General features: G+C 37.9%; 2 protein-coding genes across 2 annotated transcripts in view; both read right to left on the reverse strand.

Moving 5' to 3' along the window:
• LOC141821466 (uncharacterized) overlaps positions 1-1876 on the reverse strand; it is a 5258-nt gene extending 3382 nt beyond the window's left edge. The window contains exon 1 of the mRNA XM_074708891.1: positions 1753-1876. Within this exon, the coding sequence (XP_074564992.1) occupies positions 1753-1876 (124 nt within the window). The remainder of the gene's footprint in view (positions 1-1752) is intronic.
• A 5516-nt stretch (positions 1877-7392) lies between these two features.
• Positions 7393-8792, reverse strand: LOC141822444 (aspartic proteinase nepenthesin-1-like). Its single transcript, XM_074709894.1, has 2 exons — positions 8662-8792; positions 7393-8595 (listed from the first exon to the last, which is right to left on the reverse strand). The coding sequence occupies exons 1-2, from the start codon at positions 8787-8789 to the stop codon at positions 7509-7511; spliced, it is 1215 nt and encodes a 404-aa protein (XP_074565995.1). The 5' UTR covers positions 8790-8792; the 3' UTR covers positions 7393-7508.
• Positions 8793-12638: the final 3846 nt, after the last annotated feature.

Below are 12638 nucleotides of genomic sequence, written 5' to 3' on the forward strand. Positions count from 1 at the left end.
TTGTAGTGCATGTGCCCCATCGCATGTCCTGACTCGTGTCTTTCCACAAGACTGCTTGGCTAAATGCTCGGACTTGGCACGTATCATCCTCACATCCCCTTGCCATATTCCAAGTCTGCCTCTTGCTCGACTTGGCTTCGACAGTCCCCGCTCGCTATTGCAATCCGTCATGCCACATGGCATACGCCTATCGCATGTCCTTGCTTGCGTCCTTTTGCAAGCCCGCTTGACTAAATGCTCGGACTTGGCACATTCCGTCCTCGCATCCTCTTGTCATGCTCCAAGTCTATCTCCTGCTCGACTTGGCTTCGACAACCCCCGCGCGTTGTCGCAATCCATCGCGCCACATGGCATGCACCCATCACATGTCCTAGCTCGCGTCATTCCGCAAATCCGCTTGGCTAGATGCTCGGACTTGGCATGTTCCGTCCTCGCATCTGTTCGCCATAATCCAAGTTTGCCTCCTGCTCGACTTGGCTTCGATAGCTCCCGCGCGCTACCGCACATCTCGTCGCTGCTTGGCGCCCCCACGCACTACCACGAATCTTGTTGCTGCTTAGCATCCCGCGCGCTACCGCAACTCTGTCACTGCTTGGCATGCTTGCGCACATGCGCAAATAGGTTGGATCAAGACTTGGCTTCGACAACCCCCATGCACTGTCACAAATCTTGTCACTTCTTGGCGCCCCCGCGCTCTGCCATTACTTGGCATGCCTTGTGCAAATGTCCATTAGACTGGATCAAAGAAGCAGCTCCTCAATCTTTGTGTCCAGCCATGACACCGAGTTAGGGGTCTAACAGTAATCTTATTATCGGTTAATAATCATATATAGAATCTAACATGTCGTGCCAGTTAATACTTTTTGCATGTTAATTAATTTGGTTCGGACTATAGAGAATCTAACACGTGTTTCTTTGGTTCTTTCTAAGATTGTCACACACAAATAATTATTGCACGTACGCCAAGCTTCAAAAAGTCTGATAGACTAGAACCTAATCAAATTGATTATAAAATAAGTCAGTAAAATTATTTGAAATCATTTAGTTTTAATCTCTTCTTTCTAAACTACATTTATCTATAATGCAATGTTTAAAATTTAGTATCACAATTAATATTAAAGCGACCTATCTTATATATAAATTTACACTACAAAAAACCAAGGAAATAGCGACGGACCATTTTCGTCGTTATTCGGTCGTTAATCGAGGTTAACAACCGATTAGCGATGGAAATCGACCGTCGCGTAAAATTCCGTCGCTGATGTCACTTTAGCGATGGAAGTTTAAATTCCGTCGCTAAAAAAATAAAAATTGAAACGGAAATTATTCCGTCGCTAAATTTGAAGAAAAAATTAAAAAAAAATCGTTGATTCTATAATTCCGTCGCTAATAATTTATTTTTTTTTAAAAAAATTATTTTATTTTTCTGAATTTCCTGTTTATATATCAAAATCTAAATACAATAATTTAATTAATTCTAGATACAACATATCAAAATACACCAACATATCAAAATACCAGAATACACCATTAATACAATAATATCAAAATAGCTGGCACGATACACTAATACTGTTTCTAATGTCCAAATACAATAATATATCAAAAACTTATCTAAACGAGCCGAGGCAAAATAGAAGATCCTGCAAAAAACCAATAAGATAGGTTAGTAATAGAACAACGTTTTTGAATAATGCATGCTTACAAGTAATAACTTTAAAAAAATTAAAAGTAATAGAAATGCTAACCTACCTTGCAGACAGCTACTGATCAGAAGCATTACAGTCCTGAGTCTCCTATCAGGGTCCGCACCTCGCATCGCAGCTCGCAGCGCATCAAAAGCAGGCTGCGATGGCGTCTGGCCGAAGGCCTCCATCTGCCGCCCAAGCCGAGCTTGACTTTCTGCCTGCGCCTCTAATGCAGCGAGTCGATCTTGCTGCCCCGCGCGCGAGTCGATCCTTTAATTCTTGATTTTCTTTTTGTAGGGCTTCTATCGCTGAATCTGATCCGCTGGACGACCCCTGGGTCTAGGGGTCATCACACGATCATATACGACTCTCGCCTGGGACCCTAGACCGTAGATGGTGGAGTTCTTCTTTCTCCCACCGACCACATCATAGTAGATCTCATTCAACTGATCGGTTGAGAGCTCTCCCTCTCTCCTCCCTCAATTGCAGGCGCAGAGACGCCTGTGCAACTCTAGCAGAATATTCAGTCTGTTTTAAAATTAAAATAATATAAAATTTAAGATTAAAAAAAAATAATTACATGGCAGTAATGTGAAATAAATTTAAAAATTATTTTCTTACATCTAATGCCTACGAGCGAGCATCAATAAAAGTGTCATCCTTGGACTTGTGTGCTTTAGTAAAAATCTCCCAACAAGTAGGAGGACGCTGTAACTGGTGCTCCTGCAAAATCAAAAATACAAATAAATAAAAATAATGACATTACTAATTAATTAAAAATATATTAATTGTAAAACTAATTAAGTTGCTGTATGTTTTGTGGATCCGGTGCTAGGGCCAACTAGCTCGGTCTTTCGCAGGATTTTTCTGCTTGTCATACTGCTTGCCATGCAGTCCAGCTTGGGATCCAAGATGGTCTGGTGCCCTTACTTCTGCATTTATATAACAGATCTTTATATAATTTGTCAGCAGCAACATCCAGGCGTCTTGAAACTCCCGCTCATGTCCTGGCTCAAAAGTATACTGTTTCTGCAGTGGAAACAAAAAATACTTCATTATAAGGTGGTTAAAATGACTTACTACAAACTTGTCGTAGTAGAAGGTATGCCTGATCGACATGCCTCCAAGTAATCACGGAACTTACTAGAAATATATAAATGGCCCTCTGGTGTAAAACTGCATTAAAAACTATGTAAATATTAGATGTATATATTATAAAACAAATTATGAATTAAAAAGTACTAAATGTCAAAGATACAAATAAATAAAAATAATGACATTACTAATTAATTAAAAATATATTAATTGTAAACTTACTAATTAAGTCCAAAGTATGCAACAACTCTCAAAACTATCTGAATTTGTCTGCCATCTTTCTGCTTGTCACCAGTCCAGATGTCCTCTGCTGCTGCCTGATCAAACATATCTATATCTGAAACAAAAAATACTTCAAAAATGAAGAAGTAGTAGAAGGTGCGCATGCCCTGATCGAAAAATGCTACAATGACCTACCAGGCGTACTGCATTAAAAACTATGTAAATATTAGATTAAAACAATTTTAACAGGAAGCAAATGTTATAGACAGAATGATGCTTTATAGGTCAATCATACAAGAATTCCAGCAACCTAATTAAGTCTTCCAACAAGAGGACCACGTTAACTAGAATTCTTAGCTAGAGATTTTAATCGAACCTTTTGGTTACGTTGATGAGGAACCTTTAGCTAGTGCCTTGTTATATATCCTAAATGAGATTAACTTTCTATATATCTTTTTTTATTATCTACTTAGCAATTTATATTTACTATTTATTTTCTTTGACCTCTAGTTATATCCTTTTGAGATTATAATTTCATTAAGACTGTAGTTTCTTATAGCAAGACTTTTCTTTGATTTTTTCCTATCTTGTATCAATACTTCTACAAGTTTGAGTTATACAACGAGAAGTTCTAGAAACAAATGCTATAACAAAGTTCAGTAAAGAAATGAAGCAATAAGCATTAAGCAAATAGAAAACTAGAAAACATTAAGCATTAAGCATCTTAGGCAAATAACAAGGTTCTGAGAAAAACAGGGAAACAAGGTTCTGAGAAAATCCTACTGCTGCTGACATATGTGGTGTGGGTTGTTCCTAGGACCAGCTCAAATCAGTATTCTAAGATAAAAGTTAAACCAGCTCAAATCCTACTGATACATGAATGAAAGTATGGCAAAAAAGAATAGCTGTTTAGGTGACAACATGAGCTGTTTAGGTCTTAGTTTTAAATGCTATAGCTGCCTCATGCATACATCTCTTTATAAGTAAACAGCTGGGCAGATAGCAATGAGTAATAGGGAAACACATTAAGCATGTGATCTCATGTAATTTTTTTTATTGGACTAGGATTTGTTTCTGTTGTTGTTTTTTTCTAAAGCAGGACTTTGCTTCTAATTGGAAGTAAGACATTCATTGAAGTATTTATTTAATGATGAATTTGTTGGAATAAACTGTTCATCGATCATACTTAGGATCTTTATCTAGCAACACAAGTTATTGAACATAGCATAAAAAGATACATCCTAGCTCATTTTCAAATTTAGCCTAATTTATCATAAATAATGCAGAAAAATTCTCCAATTTAGCCTAATTTCTGGTTTACCTTGACAAATGGCCGGAGGTCGCCGGAGGAGAGGTTCTATGCGATCGGTGGAGAGAACGACGCTGGAGGTCGACGGGAGGATAGGTGGCCCAAGGGAGGTCGCCGGAGAGTTCGCTTGCCAGGAGGAGAGCACACCGGAGTGTTCGCCGCGAAGAGAAATCGCCGCGAGAGTGCCGGAGGAAAGAACCGCGTGAGTAGCTTTCGCCGGAGGAGAGAACCGCGTGAATAGATTTCGCCGGAGGAGAGAACGGGAGGGAGAACGCGAGAAAAAGGAGGTCGCCGGAGGAGAGAAATCGCCGGGATCGCGAAGAAGGTACCCTAAATCGCGAGTCTGCGCTACCCTAAATCGCGACATTAGCGACGTAAATTTGAATTCCGTCGCTAATTAGCGACGGAATTCAAATTTCCGTTGCAAAGCTAAGGTCGATACTGTTCACGGGTTATTTCCATCGTTGAAATAGCGACGGAAATAAACTTCCGTCGCTGAAATAACGACGGAAATAAACTTCTGTCGCTAAAATAGCGACGGAATTAAAATTTCCGTCGCTAATTAGCGACGGAATTAAAATTTCCGTCGCTAAATGATTTGTCGGCGACGAAAATATATATTTCCGTCATTAAAATAGAGACGGAATTAATATTCATCATTATTTTTGTCGCTATTTCATGATTTCCTTGTAGTGAGTCATCGTCACATGTGAACAAGTTGACAATATAAGCATGAAAATGTCACTAGATGCGCAAGCATGCATATGCCATCATAATGAATAATTCTTTATATGTGTGTGGAGCAAGTAACTGGCATATACGGAGAGACCACCATGTTATCCATATATGCAGGTCATTCATGGTTTCTTTCTTCCTCGTCTATTCAATCGCTATGATTCATCGTCATCATTTAGGATAGACACAAGAATTTACGTGGTCCACATGAACACACGAAATGAAATGACATGGTAAGGAGGAAAATGAAACTCTAACATGTGTATCTACTTTGTAGGATAAAACAATAAACTCTACTGGGTAGCAGCTGGTCTAGACAAATTGGTTTTGGCATTAAAGATATATATAGCTCAATCAGTTTCCATCTTTGACTATTCAAATAGTGACTACTCCCATGCATCAAGTTCAAAGAATGCAATTCAACTTTAATTTTGTTCTAATAGTTACCAATATCATTATTTTGGATGTCACTTGAAATACCATGCATCCATAGTGGTGATTAAAGCATTAATAGGCAACCAACTCTAAAAGAGTACGTAACATATATATCCACTAATTAACATCTCTACTATTGTTAGTGGGAATAGTGTCGATGAAATTAGTCATATTTTGCTTTTCGAAAACATAATATTCAATTAACATCTCTACTTCTTAATGTTTTGATCACCAAAGAGACTTTGCTAGCATAATCAAAAATTTTTTTTGCTCATGTGGATCTATCCATGCAATACATAACTCCTAGAATTATTGGTTTTTATTAATTACAACTTGCAGCACCTTAAAAAAAAAAGATAATCCCTATCCATGCAATACATACAAACTCCTAGAATTATTGGTTTTTATTAATTACAACTTGCAGCACCTTAAGTACCACTATCAATGTCGATCGGCATCACTCCATGTACCTTTTAATTGGACCTCTAACAATTAATGTCGGCATGTGTAGTCCACGATCCATTTTTCATTTTTTATTCCTGTAAAATTAGTAGCAACGTAACAAAAACATCAACATTAGAATTCTCTTCTACCATTCAAACTTTAGATTATTCTTCTGTCCAAAATTTCAAGTTTGGAAGCAAACACAACCATTCAATTTGAAGATAAAAAAAAATATAAATAAAAATAAATAACAACCTCAGTTTTAAATTTATCGTTACCAATTGAATTGCAACCTTCAAGAGACATCCACATCTCCATTTAACCAACGAAAAAAGACAACCATATAATTCATCCTGATCACAATCAAATCTGAGTCAAGGATATATATATTTTATTGAGTAGAATATATATTCCAATAATTCTTCCAAATACTCTTTCAATGTCCTTGTCTCACATTTGTGACAAACTATTACTATACAATTTTGCAATAATCTTCTTAATTATATATATATCATCTAATATATATATATATATATATATATATATATAATATATATATATATATATATATATCAGCGACCTCATTAAATATCATTTCTGTAAGAACAATTGTTATTCTAGCATTAACCTCATCTTCCACGAGTGTTCGCCGCGAAGAGAAATCGCCGCGAGAGAGTGCCGGAGAGAAGAACCGCGTGAGTAGCTTTCGTCGGAGGAGAGAACCGCGTGAATAGATTTCGCCGGAGGAGAGAATGGGAGGGAGAACGCGAGAAAAAAGGAGGTCGCCGGAGGAGAGAAATCGCCGGGATCGCGAAGAAGGTACCCTAAATCGTGACATTAGCGATGGAATTCAAATTTCCGTCGCAAAGCTAAGGTCGATACTGTTCACGGGTTATTTCCATCGTTGAAATAGCGATGGAAATAAACTTCCGTCGACGCTGAAATAGCGACGACGGAATAAACTTCCGTCGCTAAAATAGCGACGGAATTAAAATTTCCGTCGCTAAATGATTTGTCAGCGATGGAAATATATTTTTCCGTCGTCAAAATAGAGACGGAATTAATATCCGTTGCTATTTCATGATTTCCATGTAGTGAATTAACTTGCATAATATATATATAAATTAATTTTATTTTCTTTGAGATCATATAGATGGTGAATCAACAACCCACACAATCATATATATTACTAATACTTTTTATCGAATCATTAACTAGATATTCTGCTAACAATTAATCAAACTTAATGTTTATTATGCAAGGGTAATGGCAACAAAAAATATCAACACAGATACTAATTGTAATTGATTTTAATCTAGAGGGATCCACTATATATATAAATAATATCTAGTGCTATAATTACTCAAATTATTTTTATAATAGTTGTGATTGTACATGATGTATATAAATAATATTTAGTTCTATAATTTTTAATATGATCATCAACCCTGATTACATCACATATAATTAATACGATAGTCGTTTCACCAAATATTTATTAATTATATTCTAATATATATATATATATATATACACCATAACATGGTGGTGAAACGAGAAGACGTCGCCGGACACGTAAGCTACAGTTGGTCGCACTGCGCCGCCTCGAACGAGAGCGTGTCGCCGACGAGATCATACAGCACGTGCATGTTCTGCTGCATGTAGTTGCCAAAGATGGACAAATCCGAGCTCTCCACTATCACGACGCACAGCAACCCCACGCTTGAATCCGCCACGATGTAGTTATCCCATGGTAGTTCCATGTCCGCCCCCTCGAAGTGAAACACCAGTCCCGGCACCAGTCCCGTCACATTCTCGCCGGCGTACTCGAAGCAGATGTCGAGCCCGTAGGCCGATCCATCTGCCACCGGCAGATTCATCTGCGACTCGAACGCTCCCTTCAGCTCCGAATAAGCCGGGTCCACCAGCATGGTCGGGGTAGAGCTGGAGTCGATGATCACCCCCCCGGTCCCGTCCGCCGCGATTGAGAAGGTCGTGCTCGGTATCGGAAGCTCGGTCTCGCCGACGGTGATCCCCTGCAATGATAGGTAGTAGAAGGAGGGCGCAGACGGGTTGGTGACGAACGGGGTGGATTGCGCCTGCGCGGTTAACGTCACCATGTCGCCCAGAAGCAGACGACTCGTGTTGGTGTCGCCGAAGGGCGTGAGACAGTAAGAGAACATCCCGTAGCCGAGTTGCGACACCAGCGACCAGCTCCCTCTCCCCATCCCCACGACCCCGGACGAGTTGTCGAAGTTTCCGCTGTTGTTGTTGCCGCAACCAAAAGCGATGCCGGGTACGACGGCCGACCCGAAGGTGAACGTCTCGACGCCGAGGAAGCCTTGGGTGAAGGAGGTATTGCCGTAGCCATAGTAGTAGCTGCAGTTCGCCGCAGACGGATCGCAGTAGCTGGCGTAGGTGGAGGACCCAGAGGGGTCGTACAGCGACGTGGGCTGGGAGAAGCATTGGAGGCAGGGCAGGCACTGCGTCCAGATGAGGTCGCTGCTGGTACTCATTATGGCCGAGTAGGAGAGAGGCGGCGTGCCGATGGCGAGCTCCATGAGGAACGTATAGTCGCCGGAGTAGAGCAGGGTTTGGACGTCCGTTGACGGGGCGTTGCTGGGGGGAGGGGGGCTGCTGGGGGCGTTGCTGGGGGGAGGGGGGCTGCTGGGGGTGTTGCTGGGGGGAGGGGGGCTGCGGGGGGGAGGGAGGCTGGGGAGGTCGGGTTTGGGCTTGATGCGTATCTTGGGTAACAAGCGGCGGATGAGTCCGCTGAGGTTGATCCCGACGACTCCGGTCATTGACGGGGCGGCGGCGAATGAGATGAGAAAGAGCAGAAGTAGCTGTAGCAGTTTCGCCATTGATTTTTGTTGAACTTTGGATAGAGAGAGAGATGAGCAGACAAATTTATAAGGAATTATGTTTTAGAATTCCACACTAGGAATTTATAAGGAATTTATAAGGAATTTGGTGTGACAAGAAACTTTATTTTTTTTATTTAAGTGCATGCATGATTCAATATTTATAATAAAAATATTTTATTTGATGACGTGAAAGTTAATTATGTCAGAAAGAATATATGACATCATGCATCAACGTCATATAAGTTTAGTTCCTTTGAAAATATGCAGGGGAGGTGAATTATTATTTGAAAATTCAGACTTTTTTTTTTCTTTTAGAAGCAGAAAAATTAACCTACATATTTCTTTATCTTCATAATATTAAAAAATAGAAAGAAAATAATGATATCTTACTTATCTTCTTAGATAATTACATACAAAAAAATAGTTATAAAGATAGAATATTTATGAGAATGATAGTCTTGATAGGGAGTGATCCAGGTCCAAGATTAAGCTCATATGCCTCCGTAAATAATCACACAGTTGAGTACTTTCGGCCGAATGAATACAGGTTGGATCGGTATGTCTTCGGCAGGCTGGGCTTTGAGGAGGTCGACTTCCTTTACATCGGGCTTTTGAGGAGGTTGGTTAATTTCCTTTATGGCGGACTCAACTGTAGAGAAGCATAGCATTCTTCAGACAACGATCTGGTAAGATTCAAGAAGAAGATAGAAGGGGTTCAAGGTAAATCTCGATCAAATCCTTTTAACGCTCAAGTCAGACATCAGACATCGGAGAAAAGGTAGAGAAAATAAAAAGAACAAATGAACAGTAAGAAGAATAGAGAATATAAGAAAATTGATTGTCTTGATGCTGCAATCGATTATCTTTAAATATATAACCCTAATTCAAAATAACACATCTCTTCCCATTCTAAGAGATGCATCCCTTGGTGTTTGGCGCTTTAATGATTGTCTTCTGTAAAAGGTGTATAAGTTCTCCTTCTTGCTATGTTGTGTTTGATCTATCACGGTCACAAACACACCCTCTTAGTTTTGGTATGCTCCAAGGCAGATAGGTCAGCTATAAGGCTGACCTTCGAAATACCTCTTGACCATTGAGTTTGAATCCCAAAGCCAGATCAACATCCCCATCTATCGCCGGTTGACTTCACCACTTTCTTTTAGGGTCAGTTGGCCAGATAGGTAGACTTTTGTTTAAGTGCATAATTCAATATTTATAATAAAAATATTTTATATTACGTTTAATAACACGTTTGATTATCTTGATAATTATTAATTATAATTGAATTAATTAAATTTGAATTATTTAAATTAGAATTATCTTTATTATTTGAATTATTAATTAAATTTGGATGGTTTAATTTTGGATTATTAATTATATTTGAATGGTTCCAAATAATTTTAGATTAATTAAATTCAGATTTATTGAGTTATTAATTAATTTTGAATTTGTTAAATTAATTAGATTTGATCCAAATTAAATTTATTTTATCGAATAAAGAAAAAATTTTATTAAGATTATAATTAATTTGGTCTAGATTAGATTGACTTGATATTAATTTATTATTGATTATTTATTAATGTTTAATGTTTAATTTTGAATTATTTAAATTAATGAGATTTGAATTTTTCTGATTGGTATTTTTGATTAATTAAATTTATTTTTGAATTAATTGAATTAATTAATTTTTAAATTAATAATTTTATTAATTAAATTATTATTTAATTATGAAGTTCTAATTAAAGTTGAATTTTTCACATCTAATTTAGCATGCAAATTACTATTTAATTTATTTCAAGAAAAAAATAATTTATCATGTATAGGGGATATTTTCATAATTAAATTTACTAATCGGAATCACAACCTCCAATTTTTGAAGAGATTGAAGGAGGAAAAGTAGGGACTAAGAAATTTGAGGACAAAGGAGAAGACTAATGAAGCAAATAGAATTTTTTGTATTGGACTTGTTGTTGCTACAACTCTCACACTTCTCACAACTCTCACATCTCATCCATATTTATAGGGTTTTGGATGATATGAAAACAACAAAGCATTAATGCATGAATTCATGAAGAGGTACATGAATCTATGAAGAGGTGCTTGGGGTAAAATTGAATTTGGCTTCTTGTAGAAGAGAAGAGACATTCAACTTGTAATTTGCTTCTTGGGATTTGGTTTAATCCAACAATGCCTCCCGTAAACCAAATGTGCTTCTTACTCCTAGAGCTTCAAGATTCTTTGAAAATGTAGATCTTCCAAGCGGCTTTGTAAAAATATCAGCAAGTTGTTCATTGGTAGGACAATGCTCTAGGTAGATTTCACCTTCATTAACAAGTTCTCTTAGGAAATGAAATCGCAGACGAATGTGCTTCGTTCTTCCATGCAATACTGGATCCTTTGATACAGAAATTGTAGAACGGTTATCACAATATAATATTGTTGGATCATGTTGCTTGCATTTGAGACTTTCAAGAATTCCTCGTAACCATAAAGTTTGACACCCTGCTGAAGAAGCTGCTATGTATTCTGCTTCGGTAGTTGAGAGTGCTACAATTGGTTGCTTCTTTGAACACCAAGAGATCGCTCCACTGCCAAGGTTGAAAATATAACCAGAAGTACTTCGAGAATCATTAATACTTCCTCCAAAATCACTATCTGTATAGCCAACAAGTTTGATAGGAACATGGGATTTATAGAAGATGCCATAATTAATAGTTCCTTTAACATATCGAAGAACCCTTTTTGCCGCTTCCCAATGATTTGAATAAGGTTTCTCCATAAACCTGCTAATCAAACTTACTGTATACATAATGTCGGGTCTAGTGGCAGTGAGATACATCAAGTTCCCAACTAGGCTTCGAAATATAGTTGGATTCACCATCTTTCCTTCACCAAGCTTACTTAGCTTCAAACCCATGATGCACGGAGTTGATACTGGATTTGCATTTTCCATCTTGAATCTCTTAAGAATTTGAGCTGCATAGTATTCTTGAGAGATAAAAATTCCTTCTCCTGATTGTTGGACATTAATGCCTAAAAAATGATGCAGCTCACCCAAATCTGTCATTTCGAACTCACTCATCATAGAGTTCTTAAAATCTGTCAATATCCTTAGATTATTTCCAGTAAAAATAAGATCATCCACATAGAGACTCACAAGCATAATATCACCATCAGAGTTTTTGATATAAAGAGTATGCTCAAAAGGACATCTTTCAAAACCATATTTGATAAAATAATCATTAATTCGACCATACCATGCACGAGGCGATTGCTTCAACCCATATAATGCCTTTCTGAGCCTATATACTTTATCTTCTTCTCCTCTTATGACAAAACCTTGCGGTTGTTCAAGATAAATTTCTTCTTCAAGAAAACCATTTAAGAAAGCCGATTTGACATCCATTTGCAATAATTTCCAACCATTTTGAGCAGCAAGTGCAATAATTAATCGAACTGTATCGAGTCTAGAAACAGGAGCAAATACCTCATTGAAGTCTTCACCTTCTTTCTGTTTGTATCCCTTTGCTACCAATCTTGCTTTGTATTTATTGATGGAGCCATCTGGGTTGGTTTTTTAGTCTTGCAACCCAACAATTTTAAGATCCATTTCACACCAATCGAAGATTTGTTTGGTGGCAAAGTAGTAAGCTCCCATGTACCATTTTTCTCGATGGAGCTTATTTCTTCATTCATAGCATGAACCCATTTCTTTTCTTTTGATGCTTCTTCAAATGTGATTTGATCTTCTCTTGCAAAGAATGCAAAAAAGACTTGATCTGTCACATTTACCTCTTCAGTTGCATCATAGATATCTCGCAAACTTCTTGTTCTTCTTTGCGATGG

The sequence above is a fragment of the Curcuma longa genome, chromosome 2 (assembly GCF_044706935.1).
Source record: "Curcuma longa cultivar G26 ecotype Majalengka, Jawa Barat chromosome 2, ITB_CL_G26_1.1, whole genome shotgun sequence".
NCBI lineage: Eukaryota > Viridiplantae > Streptophyta > Magnoliopsida > Zingiberales > Zingiberaceae > Curcuma > Curcuma longa.

What these genes read in the sequence shown, in the direction of transcription:
- LOC141822444 (XM_074709894.1), bottom strand. Translation starts at nt 8,789, where the DNA reads ATGGCGAAACTGCTACAGCTACTTCTGCTCTTTCTCATCTCATTCGCC. An exon ending in TTACCCAAGATACGCATCAA is followed by an intron (nt 8,596 to 8,661) that starts GCCCAAACCCGA and finishes CAACACCCCCAG; the next exon opens with CAGCCCCCCTCCCCCCAGCA.